Source organism: Erpetoichthys calabaricus, chromosome 1 (assembly GCF_900747795.2).
Source record: "Erpetoichthys calabaricus chromosome 1, fErpCal1.3, whole genome shotgun sequence".
NCBI classification, from domain to species: domain Eukaryota; kingdom Metazoa; phylum Chordata; class Cladistia; order Polypteriformes; family Polypteridae; genus Erpetoichthys; species Erpetoichthys calabaricus.
Window position 1 is genome coordinate 129,934,444 of NC_041394.2, and position 21,843 is coordinate 129,956,286.

The window sequence follows — 21,843 nt, forward strand, 5'->3', positions numbered from 1 at the left end:
ATGCTGTTATGTTATATTATAAAGAAACGTTGACCTCATTTAACAAGGGGCTGAGTATAGTAAGCAGTCTTATGGTGTAACTGGGCTACCCAGCCATCTCTATATTAAATATGCGATAAATTCATGTTTTAATTATTTTTCTAATATTTAAATTTCCTACCATTATTCCCAGCAAAGGGGATAATTTGTATTTGTTCACATGATGCACAGTTTGTTGAGGGTGTCTGTTTCCGCTTTGGTGCAAAATGAATGAAGTTTTGTTGCCTTTAACTAGTTCACAGCACTTCCCCCTCAAATAATTCCCACCATAAACAGATTCTAGGCCACTGCAAAAATAGGCCTTTTCTCTTTGTTGAAGGGTAGCTCAAGAAGATCATCAGAAGGGGAAAGCACTCACATTCTAGTTTGGATACTGACATTTATATCCCTTTGGGATGAAGCTATGACAAATTGAAAGTACTCACGCTGTCAGAGTGATCAACAGCTGCTGGGAAAGGTCAGAGGCCCAAGTGACCTGACACAAAGCAGGATGAGGTTGGACCATTACTATTTCCCTGACAGCGTGGCCGCATTAGGGAACAATGTCCTCATTAGCATTGCTCCTTTGTGGTGCTGACAGTATCTTGACCAAAGTTGTAAAGGGATTTATACTGTTGGCACCCAAATTACCCAAAGCAGACAATATCTCTGCATTTCCTTAATGGCTTTTAAAGGTTGTCCAGCAAGTAGACTCTAGTGGTACGTATAATACATTCAGATAAGGCTTTGCTATACTCAACAAAGTGTTCTGGACTTTAGCAAGGCAGGCATTTATAAGAACTAAAGCTGAGCCTCTTTGAGACTTGCAGTGCCCTGAATAATAGTGGGCAAGCCTGCATTAGTGAATAGTATCTCCTGTGCTGATAGGGTAAATTCATTGTTTTGCCTTTCTTCAATAGTCTAAGTGCATCTTCTGCTTTAGACTTTAAGTGGGCTAGGGAAGGTAATGTCTTGCTTGTCTATCTACACCTGTTTGATCTCCTTTCTCAATATTAGATATTCCACGCTTCCTTAACCTTTTTTTTTACTTTTCCTTCAACTGAAGCTGACAGTCTTGAATTTTGGCTCTTGGCCTTGCTTTGCTTTCTAATGAAGGCTGCTTTCCTGTGCCTTCTGTTTGATTATTTAATGTCACTGTAAAAGGAGGTGGGTAAGTACTTTTTACTCGTTATAAGAATAGTTAGATATTCTAGCAAGAATCAGAAAGAGAGGAAAGCCAAAAGGAGAAAGGGAACATTGTCATTGTGAGGTGAACAGGGGAAATAAGCCACTTCACGTAGTTGTCTTGAGCCCATTAGGACTAAGAACAATTTAGCATGCTTATAAGTAGAAGGTCTGCGGTCCTCAGAACATTCCTTAGTTGATTCTGCACTAATGGGCTGTATTGATAAGGGGAATCAGACAGAATATAGGAGGTGGAGAACTTTGTTTCTTCATGCAAAGGAAATTGTCTAAATCTTAACATTAGCAAAACCAAGGAACTGCTTATTGACTTTTGCCACAATTAAAGAGTTTTTGTCTGGTCACTATTCAGGGGGTGGATGCTGAGGTGGTGCACTTCTACAAGTATTTGGGAGGTCCTCACCAATGACAGATTGGGCCAATCTCATAACACAGAGGAGCTATATAAGAAATGACAGAGCAGGCTCTTTTTCTTAAGATACTACACTCCTTTAATGTTGAAAGTGACACCCCTCACATCTTCTACATCTGTGTGCTGACCAGTGTAATTTTCTGAGCTGTGATGTACTGGGCTAGTAACATCACTTCAAGAGAGGCCCTCCAGATTAACAAGCTAATTATAAGAGCACACTCAGTTATCGGACACACTCTGGAAGTCTTAGCAAAGAAGGAAATTAAAACAAAACTGAGTACCATTATGAACCATGCTACACATCCTACCTCTGACACAATAACACTGAGCATTTTTAGCCAACAAATGAATCAGAAGATGTGTGTCAAGAAATGCTACCAGGGTTCCTTCATATCAACAACAATACTTCTGCATAGTGCGTCACTGCAACTGTGACAGCTTCTTTTGATTTTTTTTTCTTTTTAGTCATTCTGGTGTGTGTTCAGACCACAGTTTATATATGTGTACAAATGTATCTACCTATTAATGTATTCATTTATTATTAATGTATTCATTTATTAAAGAGCTTCTGTAAGAAGCCAAATATCCTCCTGGGGACAAATAAACTCGGACCACGAGAGGGCAGCTGCCCTGGTTGGTATGGGGACAACGGGAACAGAGCATGGAAGCTCAACCCTATAGGGGCCCATGGTCACCACCAGGGGGCACCCTGATGCCTGAAAAGCCCTGGAGGTGCTGGCGGAAGGAAAAACCAGGGACACCCAGAGTGCTTCCGGGTGCTCGTGCGGCATGTCTGGGTGGACTTAAAAGGGGCCACCTCCCTCCATTTGTCAGCTGGAGTCGGGTGGAAGTGGGCGTAGCTTGGAGGAGAGGAGTGGAGGTGGTGAACAAAGGCATTGGAAGAGGCTTGGACTGAGGGTGCTTGGTGCCGGGGCACTGGGTTGTGCAGTACTTTGTAAATAGCTGTAAATATGAATATACGTGTGTGTGGTTTTGAACCATCGGTGTCTGCCTATCTGTGTCTGGGCTGGTTTCCACACTATCTATTTATCCAATTCATGTAAATGTATTTTTAGCAATGGGTGTTACAGTTATTAATGCTTCTACCTCATATATCCAAACCTTGCCTATATCCCAGGCTAAAATTTTTCTTAGGCTCAAAAGGCAAAACAGTGAACGCAAGAAAAAATAAAACTATACTTACTGTATGTGTACCATGTGCCGTGCCAAATTCCTTTCTGAAACTCAAATGTGCTCATGCACAAGCTTTTAGCTACTTTCTATCACAGCCGCCAGTAACAATGTATGGCTTTAAAATTCCTTCTTTAATTATTCATGATCTAATCACTATATACTGTACAGTAAATCTGGCCATGTTCCCAAGTGATGTGTTTCTTACAAAACATGAGAGAACACAGATAATGAAACTTCAGTGAATGTGAACTTTAGGTATTACTGACTGAAGCGGAGAACCACAACAATATTCTTTTTGTAAGTCTCTTTGCGAGAGTCACAAATAAAATAAAAAAACAAGAATGGGAGTAGCTGAGTGGCGAGAGTGGAAAGAGCCATCACAGTGTGCCCAGACTGCTGCACAGTGTACACAGTGTATATTGACACCAGCTGTATTTGCAGAACTGCGAGGTATTAAGAATTTATCTTATTGAACTCATCATTTTACTAAATAAATTTCAATGTTGCAATGTATACAAGTTTCTTTACATTTGACATGCAACATCCACATGTCTTTTGAATTGCAGTTGCATTGATGTCCTAAGGGACAGGGTCTGGTCATCCATGCACTGATCTTGGCAGATGTAGTCTCTTTTGCTATGTTATGCAGTAGAGCACAAGCCATCACAATGTGGCAAACATCTGTGGGGCTATAAAACAGTGTGCCGCCCAATTGGTCTAAACACTGATGTCTCCCATTGGGATTAATAAAGTATCTATCTATCTATCTATCTATCTATCTATCTATCTATCTATCTATCTATCTATCTATCTATCTATCTATCTATCTATCTATCTATCTATCTATCTATCTATCTATCTATCTATCTATCTATCTATCTATCTATCTATCTATCTATCTATTTTATATTGAACCTATGGTCCATACTATCTCCAATTGTGTGCAGGAGTGCCATTCATTATATCTCCTCTCTGGTGGTGTATCCACTATCAAATGAAAGAAAGATTGTTCATGTTGTTTGTAATGTACTAAAGATAATTGGATTCCTATCAATTAGGGTTATTTACCAAGAAATTAACCATCACACACAGCATGACCCTGAAGTCTGCTTCCTGCACAACTATTTCATTAAATAAAGGAATCAGGGGTGGAACCAAGCCTCCTTGCATCAACATTAGTCAGATACATTTGAGCATCACATGTTATTTGTATATTGATTGAATGAAAGTACTTTTTGTTTAGAAAGGCAAATTCTTCTGCGGTAGTGCCTTGATTGTAATATGTGAGCAGTCAATTACATCGATTACATTAAGAAAATCAGCAACTACTGCACATTGCCTTTTGATCTTGACTTGCTCACCCTAACCAAACTTTCTGTTCATTGTATTGTCCTGCTGCCTGGAGTCGCTAAAATGCAACAGCAAAAAATTTAGCGTTGGCCTTATTGATGCTCAAACCTTTCTGTAACATTAAGCCACTTTTAATGCCAAGTTTGTATTTTATAAATCCCGACATTTGCTTAAGAAATGTCTTTTGTCTTGCAGTTAGGAGTTCACTTCTCGGGTTCTCCCTGTGTGGAGTTTGCATGTTCTCCCCGTGTCTGCGCGGGTTTCCTCCAGGTACTCCGGTTTCCTCCCACAGTCCAAACACATGCAGGTTAGATGCATTGGCGATCCTAAATTGTGCCTAATGTGTGTGTTTGGTGTGTGTGTGTGTGCCCTGCGGTAGGCTGGCACACTGCCTGGGGATTTGTTCCTGCCTTGCACCCTGTGTTGGCTGGGATTGGCTCCAGCAGGCCCCCATGACCCTGTGTTAGGATATAGCGGGTTGGATAATGACTGACTGACATTTCAAGGCATAAACTCATTTTATATTTATACATGAGATTCCAGGGCTTTATTTTCACTCAGTTACTATGTTTGGAATCCAAGCATTCTCCTTATCCCTCTTTTGGATTACTATGTTTTTAATTCTTCATCTTAAAGACGTGATTATTAAGTTAATTTGTGACTCTATATTGTCCCAGGATGAGTCAGTGCAAGTGACACTTGCAATTCATATGTACCCCTTCCAAGCTGGCTTCATATTTCCTACCAAATTTTGCAAAAATAGGCCCTGACTACTCTCAGCACTTTAATGAATAAAACAGAATTCAGAAAACTGGAGACTGAATGCATATTTTTCGATCACTATCTAAAAAATTAAATTCAACATGCCAAAGTTATACAGCAAAGAAATAAAGTCACATAAGCTAATTGATAGTCTGAGTCTTAATTATAAACAGAAGACCAAAACGTACCTGAACAGTGACCCGTGCTTCCCTTCTAATATAGTCAGTTCAGCTTGTGACTTGCTTTAAAGAGGCAGCCAAGATTTATTTCCAAGAATTATTATTTTAAATATCAACAATTACATCTGGTGGCTTTTCCCTTTAATTAAGTTTTAGTTAAGTGCCAACAGCATTTGAGACTGAACTTTCCAGATGAGCTGGAATCATTCCCAATTTTCAAAGAAAAGAAAAATGAATTCATTTTGTTGGGTCAGTATTACTCAACCCTGCATAAAGAAATAATTTTTTTAAGTATAATGCACTGAAGACATTTGTTTTCCATCAGAGGAATCATGAGTAAAGAGCTAGCTTTGCCGTGTGATAAAATCTTAAATAAATGTAGTCGAAGTGGTGACTACATTGGATCTCTGGGATATCCACTGCAGAAACTGACGACACATTTTCAGGACAGCATATGTTTTGTTAATAGAACATTACATTTTCTTAACATTTTATACGAAAAAGTGTTGCTGAAGTTTTAGGGGGGCCATGGATTCAGAGCAAACCATGTAAGTGACTTTAAGAATAGTTCTTTCAGTTTTTTCCGCTTTCATTAATTTAAAGCAGGCATTCTGAATCACATTATTGAAACCAGTTATTTCTAGGTGATGGTATTTCATGAAACCTTCAGCATAAACCTTGAAGGTGAAGGAGTTTGTTTCCTGTATGCAATAGTGAGTTGCTTATAAGTATGTACACTTGAAAGCCTGTGTGCCCTTTACTGTTACCAATAATCCTTTAATGTATGTCAAATTCAGCTTGACAGTTCACATGAAGCATACATATGTAAAACGTACATTTGAAGACATATGGTAGACTGGAGGTAATTAAAATGCATTGTAAAAACATACATATAAAAGGCAAAATAGACGCCAAAAGTAGAATCCAGAGCTATATTGAAAAATACATATTTGTTACATGAACAATGAAATTAGTAAGATATGAAACAAACTTTAAGCTGAAGCATTAACTAGGTATTATCTACTTACTCTATGCACCTGATTTCATACATTGGATATGGCTTGACCACAAAAGTTTTGATGAGAAATTAATAAATATAAAAGTAAACAGGGACTTCAGTCAATATATCAATTCAATGTTTACATTTAAAGTTGTGAATTATGTACCCGACAAAACCATGTCGACAAATTGACAACGACAAAAGGATGGAGTGAGAAAAATGTACTCAGTAGCAAATGCACACAGCTTATAGCCAGGTAGTCACTGCACAGAAAAGTTTATTAAATTGGTGATTAAAAGAATGACAAAAGGTTATCCTATACATTCAGATTATATTAGCTTTAAGTTCTGTGCCTTGAGATGAAGTGCCTATTCCTTTTGAAAAATTTGTGAATTATTATTCTCCAGAGCTAGAGGTGTTCATTCAGATTCAGGTATGTCCGGCTTAATACTACCTGAAACAGTTGACAGGTGCCACTTTTGAACTTTCTGCGATGGATAGCACATAGTGTGGCACAACAAATTGCACATTGTAGATACCATTTTCTTTAGAGTGTATAGATCCATTTGTGTATAGATATTCTCCTTACAGTATAGGCTTTGTTTTGCCACATTTTTTTCTTTCATTTGCCTTATGTTTGTATAAAGTAAAATCTATTCTGTCAATAGTAAAATCAAAATTGACGAGGTCCTTACAGTATATACTGTAATTGAAATTACATTTATATGTGTACTGTGTTTGTAGAACACCAGATGGTTTACTAGTTGGATTTGTCAGTGTGCACATTTTTCCTCTGAACATTTGTCACAGTGTGCTTTTGTTCTGCATGCTTTGGTCATGCTACAATGTGAATATCTAACTTGTAGTATGCCTATCTGTTCACTGGCTGAAAATTATTTTAAATTGTTTTATTTTATACTCAGATCAAATTTTGAGAAATAATTATAACATTTTAACTATGGCACAAAGTTCTTCTGCTACTGTATATGCCTGATTAATGGTGTGCTCCTAAGCAATGCTTTCTTTATAGTGCATTATGGCACTGTTTCTTTTTTTGGCTCACTGCACAGCTAATTATACTGTACCAGGTGAACCGATGATTGCTACAGCACATATGCTGCAAGCTCTGGAATTAAACAACAGCAGGCCAAATTCCTTCTTACCATCTGGGTGTAGCAGTATGACTTTATATAATGCCACAAAAGGCTTACAATATGTTTTATGACATGCATTATATACTTAGCCATTAAATATCGCAGAGATAATTATAACACTTTGTTCTAAACAAATATGTTTTATTAGAATAATTTAGTATAACGGGCGGCACGGTGGCGCAGTGGGTAGCGTTGCTGCCCCGCAGTTAGGAGACCTGGGTTCACTTCCCGGGTCCTCTCTGCGTGGGTTTCCTCTGGGTGCTCTGGTTTCCTCCTACAGTCCAAAGATATGCAGGTTAGGTGCATTGGTGATCCTACATTGTCCCTAGTGTGTGCTTGGATGTGTGGGTGTGGTGTGTTTGTTTCCTGCCTTCACCCTGTGTTGGCTGGGATTGGCTCCAGCAGACCCCTGTGACCCTGTAGTTAGGATATAGCGGGTTGGATAATGGATGGATGGATTTAGTATAACCAAATACTGTTACATCTACGGAAGTTTATTCCCAACACTCAAAGAAAACCCAAAAAATTATTGTGTCAACAAAAATATTAAATTATTTCGCAAGAGTATTGTGTTATTATGCAAAAGATATTGCCTGGCGTGGTCAGTAACATCAAGCACGCACATCCTCCTCACGTCGTGTATTGGCTAATGAGGGATACATTAAGGATGGCTGTATTAAAACATCTATGCACAGATTAATAAACTTTACTCAGAATGTATGCCTCTAAATATATTCCTGTAACATATATTCAGTTACTATCCCTTGGCTGCAAGATACATGTTTTCTTCATCTCTCACTGCCAGAATTAGGTTGTTTCTTGCCTTACATTCAGTGCTGTTGCAATAGTCACTGGCTCCCTGTCACCTTAAACTATGCAGACTTAATTTACCCCTCAGCACATGCAGAATTAAATGTATACCTATGACATTTTTCACTTCTTGTAACTTGTTTGCACGTGTGCACATTCTTAATGTATCCCTCACTGTTCATTATAGGATGTAACGAGCATGCATGTGCACAATGACAATATCTTTTGTTTAATAAAACAATATTTTTGCATATGAATGCAATACATTTGTGAACTGATACAATAATTATTGCAAAATAACACAATGCTTTTGCAAAATAATATTTTTTTAAGTGTTGGTAATAAGCTTCCACATAAGAAAGCATTTTTGTTTTTTAAAACACACTGTCTAGATGGTTATTTATATAACCATACCACCCAGTGGTGCAACCAGTCATGATACTTAAAGTGGTAGACTGGTTAAAATTCAGTTACAATGCCTGTAACACTTGTTGCTGATCTTCTGGTGACACCCTGATTGATCACGCTTGATGTTTTCACCTTTCTACACCTATGATGCTCTATAAAACTTGGGACTAATTGGTATTGTTACCAGGCTGTTGCCTGTTTTAGGTTAAATATCGCCTTGTCTCCATTCTATGGTCCTCTTCTTAAGATAAGGCAAAGGTTTTGGCAACATTCAAAAATAGTGGCCATCAAGTTTGCGCCTCATAAATCAAAAAGATAGTCTTTTAACATTCAGATAATCTGTAGACATACAATAACTAAACTCACCAACAATATGTGAAATAGCAGAAAATTTTGATTTATAAACTGTTTATGTATTATATTCTATGACATTCTTTTCAATCCTTCTTTAAGCATATATTTTTATTCAAGTCATATTGCTATCAAATTATTGATATTTGTAATATTGTGATATAAAATGCATACTATAAGCTGATGTAAAATGATGTAAAATGGCAAATATACATTTCAAGAGACTTAATATTTAATTTATAGAATAGCTACTAAAATATTTACAGACTCTCTTACTAGCTACTTAAAACCTTGATCATAATATAAAACTAGGGGGCTCAGACCCTGCTCGCTTCACTCGTCAACCCCCGTGTTGGCACTAAGTGCTAGTCATTTCCCAGATATGCCGCTTGTGACGAATCGTGCTGTGCTTTTGGATAAACGCGAAAATCAACTCTGTCTTTGATATCTCCGTCTTTCAAAACTATTATCGCTGGCAATTCGTCATATGTTGGTTTATTATATATGTGAGCGTAACCTTTTAGATTTATTAGAAATCCAAGAATACTTCTTTTTCTGTGGTTTTCAGATAAATTTTGTGTAAAGTGCGATATTTTTGGACGTATGGATTTGTATCCATTATTGGCTGTAGAATTGCTAATATGTCCGATCGTTTAACTCTTCTATGTTGCATCGCTTCTCTGTGATCATAAATATAAACCTGACCGAATTGTGATTTCTTTGAAATTAACTTGTGTAGCTTTAATTGTTGTGGGACCACTGATTCTCATAGCGTATGGTCCTGAAACGTGTAAATCTACGTTTTGAGTATTGAATGATGTGAACGTGAACAGTTTATTGTAGATTTCGATATTTTGCCTGTAGTGTATGTGGATTTCACTTTCACCGAATAACAAATCTTTCATTTCTCGCGGATACGCCTCTTCATTGGGAAGAAACACTACTTTTCCCTGATGGCAACACGAATTTGACGATCTACATGTCTCCAACTTAAACTTTAAAGCTGAACAATATCTACATACTTCTGTCATATTACCTATGTCCATATATTCGATCTCTTTTCACTGTTTCGTTATTTCATCGAGTAATAATTTTGTTTGTTAGCGCTAATATGATCTTTACTATCACGTTTTTGAGACTTTTGAATTTTAGTACATGCTCTGCATCTGTATTACGCCAGCATTTTTGAACCTCTTTACGACATTCTACTTTGTCTTCTACTCTTCGTCTTTTATTTCCACCCCAACTTGGACCTGTTAGGTTTTCAATTCATTTCTTGGCACAATGTTTCGTCTCGCTTGACTTGAAATTATCTCTCTGAAAATGTCTTGTCTCGTATCTCTGAAAAAGTCTCGTCTCGTTCCAAGATTTTTTTATATAATAGAGAGAAATGTACCCATACTTTAAGTATACATTGTAAATTAATACTTAACAGTCTTGATGCTACTAAAAATAATACATTACTAGTTAATCTAATAAGTCATTTTACAATGTTTTATATCATGTTATAAAGACATATAATATCTATATATATAATTCACTAAGCTGACAGGGCACGCAAGACAACCATGGGATACGCAAGACAGAGCCCCGCCCGCCAACTCACAGAGCCCTGCCCACCAACAATTCGAGCAAGAGTGAAAGCATTTGCCAAGAATGTTTTCATTAATCAAGAATGAAAGTCAGAGGTTCGAAGACGATCACATACCGTCGTAGTTCCGACCATAAACGATGACGACTGGCAATCCGGCTGACCCGCCGGGCAGCCAACCGGGTAACCAAAGTCTTTGGGTTCCAGGGGGAGTAAGGGTGCAAAGCTGAAACTTAAAGGAATTGATGGAAGGGCACCACCAGGTGTGGAGCCTTTCGCGTAATTTGACTCAACACGGGAAACCTCACCCAGCCCGGACACAGAGAGGATTGACAGATTGATAGATCTTTCTCAATTCTGTGGGTGGTGGTGCATGGCCGTTCTTAGTTGGTGGAGCAATTTGTCTGGTTAATTCCGATAACGAAAGAAACTCCCTCCTGCTAAATAGTTACGCGACCCCTGAGTGGTCGGCGTCCAACCTCTTAGAGGGACAAGTAGCTTTCAGCCATGTGAGATTGAGCAATAACAGGTCTGTGATGCCCTTAGATGTCCGGTGCTGCACGCGTGCTAGACTGAATGGAACAACGTGTGTCTACCCGGCGCCGAGAGGCGTGGGTAAGCCGTTGAACCCCATTCGTGCTGGAAACCAGGGCTTGCAATTGTTCCCCACGAACGAGGAATTCCCAGTAAGTGCAGGTCATATGCTCGCACTGATTAAGTCCCTGCCCTTTGTACACGCCCTCCATCTCTACGACCATGGTCGGGTGACTTGGTGGATTATATATAGAAAAGCAGCCGGAACCGCAAAGAGCAATGAAAAGTCAACGTGGCTCAGAGGTGCATGAGGACTTAGCAGAGACGAAAGCGACTGAGGCTGTGTTTGGAAAATGAACAGTCAACGTGACTCACAGGTGCATGTGGACTATACACAGACGAATGCAACTCAGGTGAGGAGTTGGGGGCGGGCACATGAGCAGGCAGTGCGTACTGAACAATGACTAAGAGATGACTAAGAAATCAGCAGACTAGAATGGCGGGGGGGCCGGGGCGGAGGGGGCGGAATGGGCGTCTTTCCCCTTTCCCTCCGTTCCACCCTCCGTGCCCGAGCGCCGTCCAGCCCCGTCCCTCACTCTGGGAGGTGGAGGCACGATGGTGGTCCTCCAGTTTTCAGTCACGGACAATTGTATGTTGCCCTCTCCAGAGTTCCATCTTTTCATTCACCTACAGTCGTATTCTCAAACCCACCCCATTTGGACAACTGTGTCTTTCAGGAAGTGTTCACCCATCAATACATAATTATGCAGCGTATGCTATGACGCGGGTTGGCTAGTGTTTTATAACATTCAAACTTTATCTTGGATACTTAAGGTGGTTATAAGATTACAAAATATGAGTTAAGCATAAACACCAACTGTTCCTGGCAAACTTAGCTAAAAGAGCAACTAGAATTTGTTTGTGATTAAAGTTGTTTCCATATGTGAAGTAATGGAAGTGAGGTGAGATGACATGCTGAAAGGGTTGTGTTAAGATGTGTACTTATGGGTGCCATGAAAAAATAATCAGTATTGCTTTAAAAATCATCTTTTCTATGGAACAAAATATTTAAAGACAGAATTTTTGAAATAAATAGCAAGAATCTGCTTTGACCCAAGTTAGGCATACATAGGGTATTACACTACTGCTGCTGGTTTAACTTCGATTATTATATCAATAGTTATGTTACCCATAACTAAATAATCAAGCTGAAGTGAAATATAAATAATCAAAGAAGATCTCAGTGTTAATATTTGCAATACATAATTCAATGCATATGTCTCTTTCATACATCTTTTGGTATGGGATTTGTAAAAGCAGTGCTAATGTATGTGATGCACCATCTACTGTATTTACAAAAGCAATGTGTTTTATTACTAAAAAGGCTGATGTGTCATCTTTTGAAATGACAGGGACATAGCAAACATATAGACACACAGACACTTATCCTTTCATTAAGGTGGATTTACAGTGGGTACGGAAAGTATTCAGACCCCCTTCAATTTTTCACTCTTTGTCATATTGCAGCCATTTGCTAAAATCATTTAAATTAATTTTTTCCCTCATTAATGTACACACAGCACCCCATACTGACAGACAAAAAAAAGAATTTTTGAAATTGTTGCAGATTTATTAAAAAAGAAAAACTGAAATATCACATGGTCCTAAGTCTTCAGACCCTTTGCTCAGTATTTAGTAGAAGCACCCTTTTGAGCTAATACAGCCATGAGTCTTCTTGGGAAAGATGCAACAAGTTTTTCACACCTGGATTTGGGGATCCTCCGCTGTGTGTACATTAATGAGGGAAAAATGAATTTAAATGATTTTAGCAAATGGCTGCAATATGACAAAGAGTGAAAAATTGAAGGGGGTCTGAATACTTTCCGTACCCACTGTAATTACTGCAATTTAGATGACGTACAACCTGAAAAAAACAAAGCACCAATTATTAATTTTTTGAGCATGGAGAAAAATATTTGTAAATATCTACAATATTAGTCCAAGTGTGATGATGCGGGTTCAGCTCCATGCTCCCCTCTTCTATTAGAGAGCCCTTGAACCCAACACCGTTGGTAATGTCACTGATGAGCTAGACAGTGAGGCAATAACAATTGAGCAAGGGGATGATGTATAAAATGTGCAAAGTGCTTTTATTAAAATAGAACAAAACAGTGTTCATAATAAAGTGCTGTGCAGTTCAATGTCTACTTTAAATAAATAAATAATCTACAAAACAGTTGTGAAGTGCAGGTTAAAACCAATAGAAAAAACTCTTCTAAAAACCATGAGGTAAAATAGCACAGGAAGCAACAATGTTAAAACCAAAAAGCCCGGTGTCTTCTGTTTAGCCTGGCGGCTCCCCTGCTACACCCATCTGGGCTGTTCCACAGGAGAGTCGCCCTACATGCAGCTGACCTTCTCTCTGCACTGTCCTGCTTCAGCTGTTTGGATCGCCTCACCGACCCCTGGCTCTGGTAGGCTCCTCCAGACAGCGACTTGGGTTCCACAGCGACCAAGGCGCCCACGCTGGGGAATACACACCCCAAGTCACCAACTCCCACTGTCTTCCGCGGCCTTATGCGGAGAGTCATCCACCTTCCGGTCACTCCCGCCCTTCGGAATCAACTCTGCGGGAGCAACCACTACTGCTACTCCCCGGGTGTCGGCCTAACACCCAAGCTACCTGTACAGCTGCATGCAAGCCTGCACTCGCTCGCTCTCCTGCACTGACTTTCTCTCTCTCTCTCTCTCTCTCTCTCTCTCTCTCTCTACTGCTTCCTGCCTCCTCCTGCAACCTCCGTTTCTTTCTGTCTTTCCTTTTACTTCTTTCTCCCCTTTAACCTGCTCGCGATTCTCTATATATGCGGAGAGGACATGGCAGCTGCAGCCCATTAGCCACAGAAACGATCACGGATGTGGGCAGTCTCTCACCTGTGCACTTAGGAGAGAAACGCCCACACCGCAGATCGCCCTGCGGCTCGCTACAGTTACCACGCCCCCTCGCTAAGCCGCGAGCGCAGCGATTATTTATTTAAAACAAAACGGCCTTTGCTGGAAGAGCTGTGAACCCATAACACCACACCAAGTAAATATGACTCCATGGAATAAGCATCTGATCAATATCTACACGGATCCGAGCTGATTCTCATTTTCTGCTTGTTTTTTTTTTAATAGATTACCAGAGTCAAAGTAATTTTGTCATCTTATATCTGTAATATTTTATATGATTATAGATTTTTTGAAGGCTAATTTGGTTTCTAAAAAGCAACTTCCCAATTTATCTGGCCTGAGGGCTGCATTTATCTCCCAATAAATCAATCGCTTATGGCCACAATGACAATCACAATACTCCTTACAAAGCTAATTATAGTTCATCCATCTAGCCCTTATCAGACTTTTTGAATTCAGTTTGGGAAATAAAGAACCCACCCTGGGCAGGGCATCAGTCCATCACAAATCACAAGAGTACAATATAAAGCAGAGCAACATAATCTTATGCTTTTCATGGATAGCCTCCAAATTTACTGGAGCTGAGGGTTATTTAATTGTATTATGATCAAAAGACCGTAAATGTAATTTCCTAAACCAAAAAGTGGTCCTGTATGTGTGCATTTTTTATTTTTTTGGAGGACAGTTTCTAAATTTAGTACTGTTGGGAGTTGCTCTATGTTTTCTGAAAATGTTTTCTTAACACTAGAATTACCAAAGCCAACGAAAATGTAATGATTGTAAGTCGGCAGTTCTATCCGCTGCACTACGGAAACTGTCATGTTGTATTTGCACCTTTTGTGAATGTGTTTGTTTGATATTTGGCCATCAGCCTTCACACATTATATAGTTTATGTCTACATTTTGTCATTTATTACTAAAACATGAAAAACGTTTCTGTTTTAATGATGTGTTTACACCGATTGTTGTAGACACAAAACACATATCAAATTATTTCCCCTTACAATTCTGGGTAGCTCACTCCCAGATAATCAATCAACTGGGAGAACTTCTTGCCCGTTCTGAGGTGGTGGGGGTGGGGGTGGGGGAATGGTATAACAGGCTGCTTGCTGTTTGGGTTTATCGACATATTTACAAAAGAAAACAGGCTGACGGAGAGGTGCGAGGGGATTTAAGGTGGGCCAGAACTACGAGTTTATTCGTTGGCTCTGGTAATTCTAGTGTTAATGGACTGTTACTAATTTAACATACTGTAAATTTGCTTGTTTTTTTTAAGTGTTTTAAAAATGTAGCAGCTTAAATTATTTTGCATTTCATGTATTGTCATTTTTATGTTATCAAAAGTCTATATATGTTGCTAATCAAGTCCCCTGCAGATTTTAATATGACCGAATGAGGTGGCAGATGAGTTAAAGAGAAAATTATACAAAACTAGGGGGCTTTTCCCCCTGTTCGCTTCGCTCGCCAACCCCTAGGCCTGTGCTAAGTGCTAGCCTCTCAGAGGTTCTGCTGCTCACGTATGGGGATGTGGGTGTACAATTTAAAGAGATTGTTATTTTTATGAGAATTGTTACATATGCATAATAGAACAAACTATTTTACATTACAGCAAGTAGTTAACCATATTAAAAAATAGTAAAACATAAAAATTTGAAAGTAAATTATGTTTCATGTTGCGTTAGAGTTATTTGTTGCATAATACGATTTTGTTTTGTTTGGATTTGAAATTAACACACAAATACTTTTTAAACTTACACTTTTACTGTAAAACTTCAGTAAAAATAATTTTTTGCATTAAATTTTTGTCAGTATCGTATTGAATTTTGTGTTTGGATTTTCATCGTGACAACGCAACATATAACTGCCCATGATTGAATTTCGTTTCTTTCTCTCTAATAAATAAAATGACTTTTTTGAATGTTTGGCTTTGAGATTTGTAAATTGTCTTTGCAAAAGCTATTCTAATGGGAAACTGTTCACGAAACCCTAATTTTAATACGAATGGCATATCAAAATCTCCTTTGTTGCCTAATGTTATCCCCTGAAGATGTACTACATTACCTTTCTTGGATACATCCTTCTTTCTACAGTAATTCATGCAGAGGAAGACCACACTGTATTAACGGTTGTAGATATTCTTCAGGATATTGTAAGTTGATGTTTTCTTCTTCTGCATGATCACCACCAACTGTTTCAGCATAGTCTTTTGATATGCATTTAACCAATTTGCCATGTAACCAATCGACATTTTTGGCGTTGATTTGTTTAACTTCATCTTTTCTCTGTGCTAGTATTGGCCGTGTACTCATTTTTACTGTTTATAACCCTTTGTGATGAAATTCTTCAAAAAGATGTGGACATAACTGCGGTGGGCTGGCGCCCTGCCCGGGGTTTGTTTCCTGTCTTGCTCCCTGTGTTTGCTGGGATTGGCCCCAGCAGACCCCCTGCGACCCTGTAGTTAGGATATAATGGGTTGAATAATTGATGGATGGATGGATGGATGGATGGATTTGGACATAATACGTCTTCTTTAATTGGGAAAACATTAAAATTTTTAAGAGCTGAGAAAGCAAGAACTGTATCTGTCAAAAGCATTCACACGAATGAGAGGTGAGAGTACCGTGTGTGTGGCTGAATATGGAGGAGAGGATGACATGACTTAAAAAAAATCCCATGGCCAAAGTCTCATCTCACGGGACTTGAAAAAATCTCTTTAAAAAAGTCTTGTCTCATCACAGGATTTTTGTTTTATATAATAGAGAGATATACTGTACAAATCGGTGCAAATGCTGTCAAGGTAAAAATAAAACAGTAAACTAATTTGTTTTTCAAGTCACAAATAATGTTTCTCAGTTTTAAGCAGGCAGTGTGGTGTAGTGGTTAAGACTTTGGATCCAGGCCTTCAAACCCTGAGGTTAATTGATTAATTGATTGTTTGCATTTATATAGTGCTTTTCTCACTACTCAAAGCGCTCAGCAATTGCAGGTTAAGGGCCTTGCTCAAGGGCCCAACAGAGCAGCGTCCCTATTGGCATTTACGGGATTCGAACCGGCAGCCTTCCGATTGCCAGTGCAGATCCTTAGCCTCAGAGTCCCACTAGTGACACCATGAGCAAGTCACTTCATCTGCCTGTGCTCCAATTGGAAAAACACATGTAACCAATTGTATCTCAAGACTTTGTAAGTTGGATGATGGTGTCAGCCTAATAAGAATATAGACAGATTGTAGATTTACCAATGCTTTTCAACGGGAGATTATTGAATTTTTCAAAAGTTGTACAGATTGATCTGTTTGAGATATCTCAATGAAAACTGAGCTGTCTTGATAAATTTTTGGGAAGAATAAGTGTGCCAAATTTCAACAAAATCGATTTACGGGGTGCGGAGTTATTTCATGTAGACAGACATGGCTTTCGCAATAGGGGCTTCTCTCACCTGAAAATGAACCATGAATTGTATTTTGTTATCAAAAAGGCTATGTGGGGCCAGATACTAAAAATACAAGAACAATTAATCACCCAAACCAAAGTGCTAGCCAATAATCAAAGACAAAAGAGACTACATCCCTAGAATTTGTTCTGTCCCCTCTGAAAGTTAATTGTTAAAGAAAGCAGCTGGTTAAGTATTTTTATTCAAAGCTTGGAACAACTGGAGCCCCAAAGCCAAAAGAATATGGCTGGACTGTAAAAAAACTAAAATGTTGGCAAGTGCGTGAAAAACATTGAACAAAATGGCACCCTAATGATGTCAAATAATAAATGCTCAAAGTTAATAACAAAGACAAAAACAAAATAATAATGCAAAATATAATGTGAAAAACAAGAGCATTTAAAAATAATTATGAATTATTTCTAAGATGCACCAGTGTGTGAAGTATAATAGACCTCTTACAGCGCCAATGCTTAACTGACTAAAGTTCATCTGTTACTCAACTCAAGTTCTGCCATCCTCTGTTGGCCCTTTTCCACTTTCTTGTATGAAAACCTCTGCTACGTTGCCTTTTTTGATACTTCTTTCCCACCTCCCTGGTACTGAAAAATGTTTCATCACCTTGCATTTTCTGTTGACATCCTGGAGTGCTGTCACCCAGTGAACACAGCAGTTGCCATTCTTTACACTCCATTCCTGGTTCATTTGGTGGGCCACTCGAAGTCTGGAAATTTTCACAACAGGCTGTAATACTTGTAATATTTTTTAAGAGATTAATGAAAACTATAAAAAAAGTAGGTTACCGTTGAAGTTGGGTGAGATCTGAGTCATTCCTTCATTCTTGTGTTTTGAAGCACATCCTTTATCCCATGTGTCTTGTTTGTGACGTATTTGTACTCTTAATAAGCATTTCTAGGTGAGAGCTCAACTCCTTGGCTCTGTGACAAACCACTGATATGAATGGCCAACAGCTCCTCTGCCCTTACTATGACGCTTTGACCATGTAAAGATGAACAAATAAACAATGCTTAACATTCAATGTAAAAAAAAAAAACTATAATTGTGCTATTGATCATTGTTCATAAAAGTCCTGAATGGGACTTTGAAATAGATGTTATTCACAAATTCTTAATATCCTCCTCCTTTGTTTCTCAAAGGTGTTGCTGATGAGCTTGTACTGAACAAATAACTGTGACAAGACTGGAGAACAACAGGACAGATGACATGCAATCCCAGGTAAATGAATTTCTAGCACTTTAGAGATATCTTATTATCTGCCTAATTTCAAAACTGGGTTTTTCAAAATATGTATAAGTCTGATTCTGCCAGTTGTTGTTTCCTTGCAACTTCCAGTCTGCTTGTATATTTTATTTTCTGCAGCTCAGAAGTCTGGCACTTTTCCAGTCATTATGAGATGTTGGTACATCCCAAGTCAGCCTATGATATACAAAATTAACATCTTTTTGCAGCCTGTTTCTATCAAATCTCTGATATTCATTTTTAATGCCCCAGAAGAGCTATCTGCTTCAGTGGGAACAACTTCATTGATAATTCATAAAAAACAAATGCCATATAAGGGTTTCATTTCAAAAGAAGTTAAAAATAGAATATATCATGCATTTTCTATTTGAATCCACTCTAAGGGATGTCTGGCTAGCAAACGGTTGCTAAGGAAAGAGCAGCAGCAAGATGGTACAGACCAGAGTTAAGGCCCCAGTAAGCCTCCAGATAAGAGAGAGAGAAAGAGTGAGACACACTGAAAGCAGGAGTACAGTAGGAGAGTGAGAGAGGAGAGGTGAGGAGAGAGTGGCACAGGGGCCACTAGGGAGCAGTATGCATGTAAGTTTGACATGCAGTAGTTGTAAATGTATTATCATCATTATTAGTAATAGTAGTTATATTGTCAATTGTAAAGAATAGTGAAATGCTTCTTTGTCCAGCCTACATTCATCTTGTCAGTACTCCCCTGTAACGTAAATGCTATATCCTACCTGATGGACTCCTTCTTACTTCTGTTCACAAGGATGACTCACAAATGTACTGAGATGATTGCAGTCGTAAATGTGAGTATTGACACGTAATAGAAACATTCAATATTTCCTCCAGGACAATGAGGATAAGGTGATCCAGAAGTGGACAGGGAAACTTGAATCTATTTTTCCTGTCAGGTGTGACAGCCCATATTGGGCAGGTGTTTTCTGACAGGTTCAGTGATACACAATATCTGCAAATGTAATTGTTTTTTGGTTTTCGAACACAATTTTGTTTAAATGAAATTGTAGAAAGATTTTTTGTTTTGTGTTGTGAGTGCTAAACGATGCATAGCAAAGCATGACATTAACGGCAGGTTGATTCTCCCTCAGCAAATCCAGCTTTTGAAGTCTTTGCACTAAAATTATGTCTTGAAAGCATTTTATGTTCCTTCATTGATGCCTGGAGTGGCCTGTTAGGCAGTTCTTTCTCCTTTTCTGCCTTCTCCTTGACCTCTCTTTCTTTTATTACCCTACCGTGTTGTGAGTGACAGTCTCCCCTTCTCCTTTCTGATCACCCAAGGGCTCCTGTTCTCCTCTTTTGGCTGTGTCATGGGCTATGCAATTCCAATTGATCCCTGAAAAGAGAGAACAACAGCTTCTGATGCACCAGGAGACCCCAAACTGCTTTTTATTGGTTCATGATGTGATCCTTGAATGTTCCTATGAAGAGGTGAAGTGGGCTGTGGCTATAGACACACTGCAGCAGCACCACAACTTTCCTCCCAACCAGGTCTTCAGGCAGACTGCAAATCCTATGATTTAGAACTTAAATATATTGAGTCCCAACTGGATAAATGGGTTAGAAAATGAATGAATGATTTTGTCTGCGGTGGTGTTGGCACCCTGCCCGGGATTGGTTCCTGCTTTGTGCCCTGTGTTGGCTGGGATTGGCTCCAGCAGACCCCAGTGACCCTGTGTTCGGATTCAGTGGGTTGGAAAATGGATGGATGGATGGATGAATGATTTTGTATTTGATTGTTTCCACAGACTTATGCCAGGTTGTCTAAGTACTGTGTAAAGATACAGTTTCATTTCTGCATTTTTGTCCTCACAGATGGCGCAGCGCAGTGGTAGTGCTGCTGCTTTGCAGTAAGGAGACTGTGGAAGATTGTTGGTTCACTTCCCGGTTCCTCCCTGTGTGGATAGCACTTTGAGTACTGAGAAAAGTGCTATATAAATGTAATGAATTATTATTAAGTGCATTTTAAATATACTGCATGTTTAATGTATTAAATGTCGACAATTATCCTATGATCAATTGATGCCGTCCACGTATTGTTCCTACCTTGTACTTGCTGCTGAAACCCTGCTCAGGATAAGTAGGTTTAGAAAAATGGATGGATTGATAAAATAGGACAATTATTGAAAACAATAAGAATTACATTTACAAATGTGGGAACCAGTACAAAATAAATAAATAACTTACTACAGGAACTATAGCTGGTTCAGGCACAACACATAAAACCTAAAGTTATCAGAGTATGAGGTGTGGCTGCTGTTTACATTTAACACACCTTTCTACCAGCTTCCACTTCATGGCCTCAAGACTTGTAAAATTAAGGCTCATTGTAGTAAATCACTTGGATCTGAATAAAATGATGAAAGTTCCCCATTGTCATGATTTATAAGCTGATATATTTGAAGTTTATCTCATGAATGTGTTATAACATTTCAAACACACCTTTGAAGGGTGGATATGTGGGGCTATTGAAAGGGGAGAAAAGGGAAGAAAGTAAGCTTTTTTCTGTAGTGTTACACTCAGGACTTTTTCTAAAACATCAGAAATTTTTTTTTTTTTTCAGAATGGTGTCTGTTTTAGAAATTGGCATCCACTTAGGCTTGGCTCTTGCTTTTTTGCAGCCCTAAGCTGTAAGGGTTGAAGGCAGTTGCTTTACATCTACAGAATGGAAGAGCCGATCCCTTTTTGTTTCAAACCCAATTTAACACAAGTATTAGATGGAACAGACTGGTCAGGGGTCCCCAGTGGACGCTCTGACCCCCACCACCACCCTCAATTTGGATTGAGAAGGTTATGTTATGTTAAGATTTTATATGACAACAATACTATTACTGCATTTTTTTTCTTTATTGTTTAACTATATATGCTTTTCTATCCACTGGATATCTCTCTATTATAAAAAAAAAAAACCTTGGAAGGAGACGAGACGTGATTTTCTCAGAGAGATGCTTTCACGTCCCACGAGACGAGTCTTTGAGCCCAGGGATTTAACTACACCCAGGGCCGGAAATAAAAGTCAAAGAGAAGATGACAACGTAGAACGTCATAAACAATTCAAAAACGTTGGTGCGGTACACATGCAGAGCAGGTTTGAGATAATGGAAGTACGAAAATTCGAAAGTCTCAAAAAAAGGATAGTAAATATCAATTGCATTAGTGAAGAACAAATGGGAATTATTACTCGGTGAAATAACAGAACAGCGAAAAGAAATTGAATATATTGTTTG

At 38.7% G+C, this 21,843-nt stretch overlaps 1 protein-coding gene across 7 annotated transcripts in view; it reads left to right on the forward strand.

Annotated features, from left to right (window-relative positions):
* Positions 1-21,843, forward strand: part of sorbs3 (sorbin and SH3 domain containing 3) — a 256,291-nt gene that overhangs the window by 100,693 nt on the left and 133,755 nt on the right. For 6 of the 7 annotated variants that reach the window (XM_051919164.1, XM_028806172.2, XM_028806163.2 and 3 more), the window contains exon 2: positions 18,502-18,580. In XM_051919164.1, coding sequence (XP_051775124.1) covers positions 18,569-18,580 — 12 coding nt within the window. In that variant the 5' untranslated portion in view covers positions 18,502-18,568. Of the gene's footprint in view, positions 1-18,501; positions 18,581-19,354; positions 19,408-21,843 lie in introns of those variants that run through there. The other variant, XM_051919159.1, reaches the window with a different exon arrangement.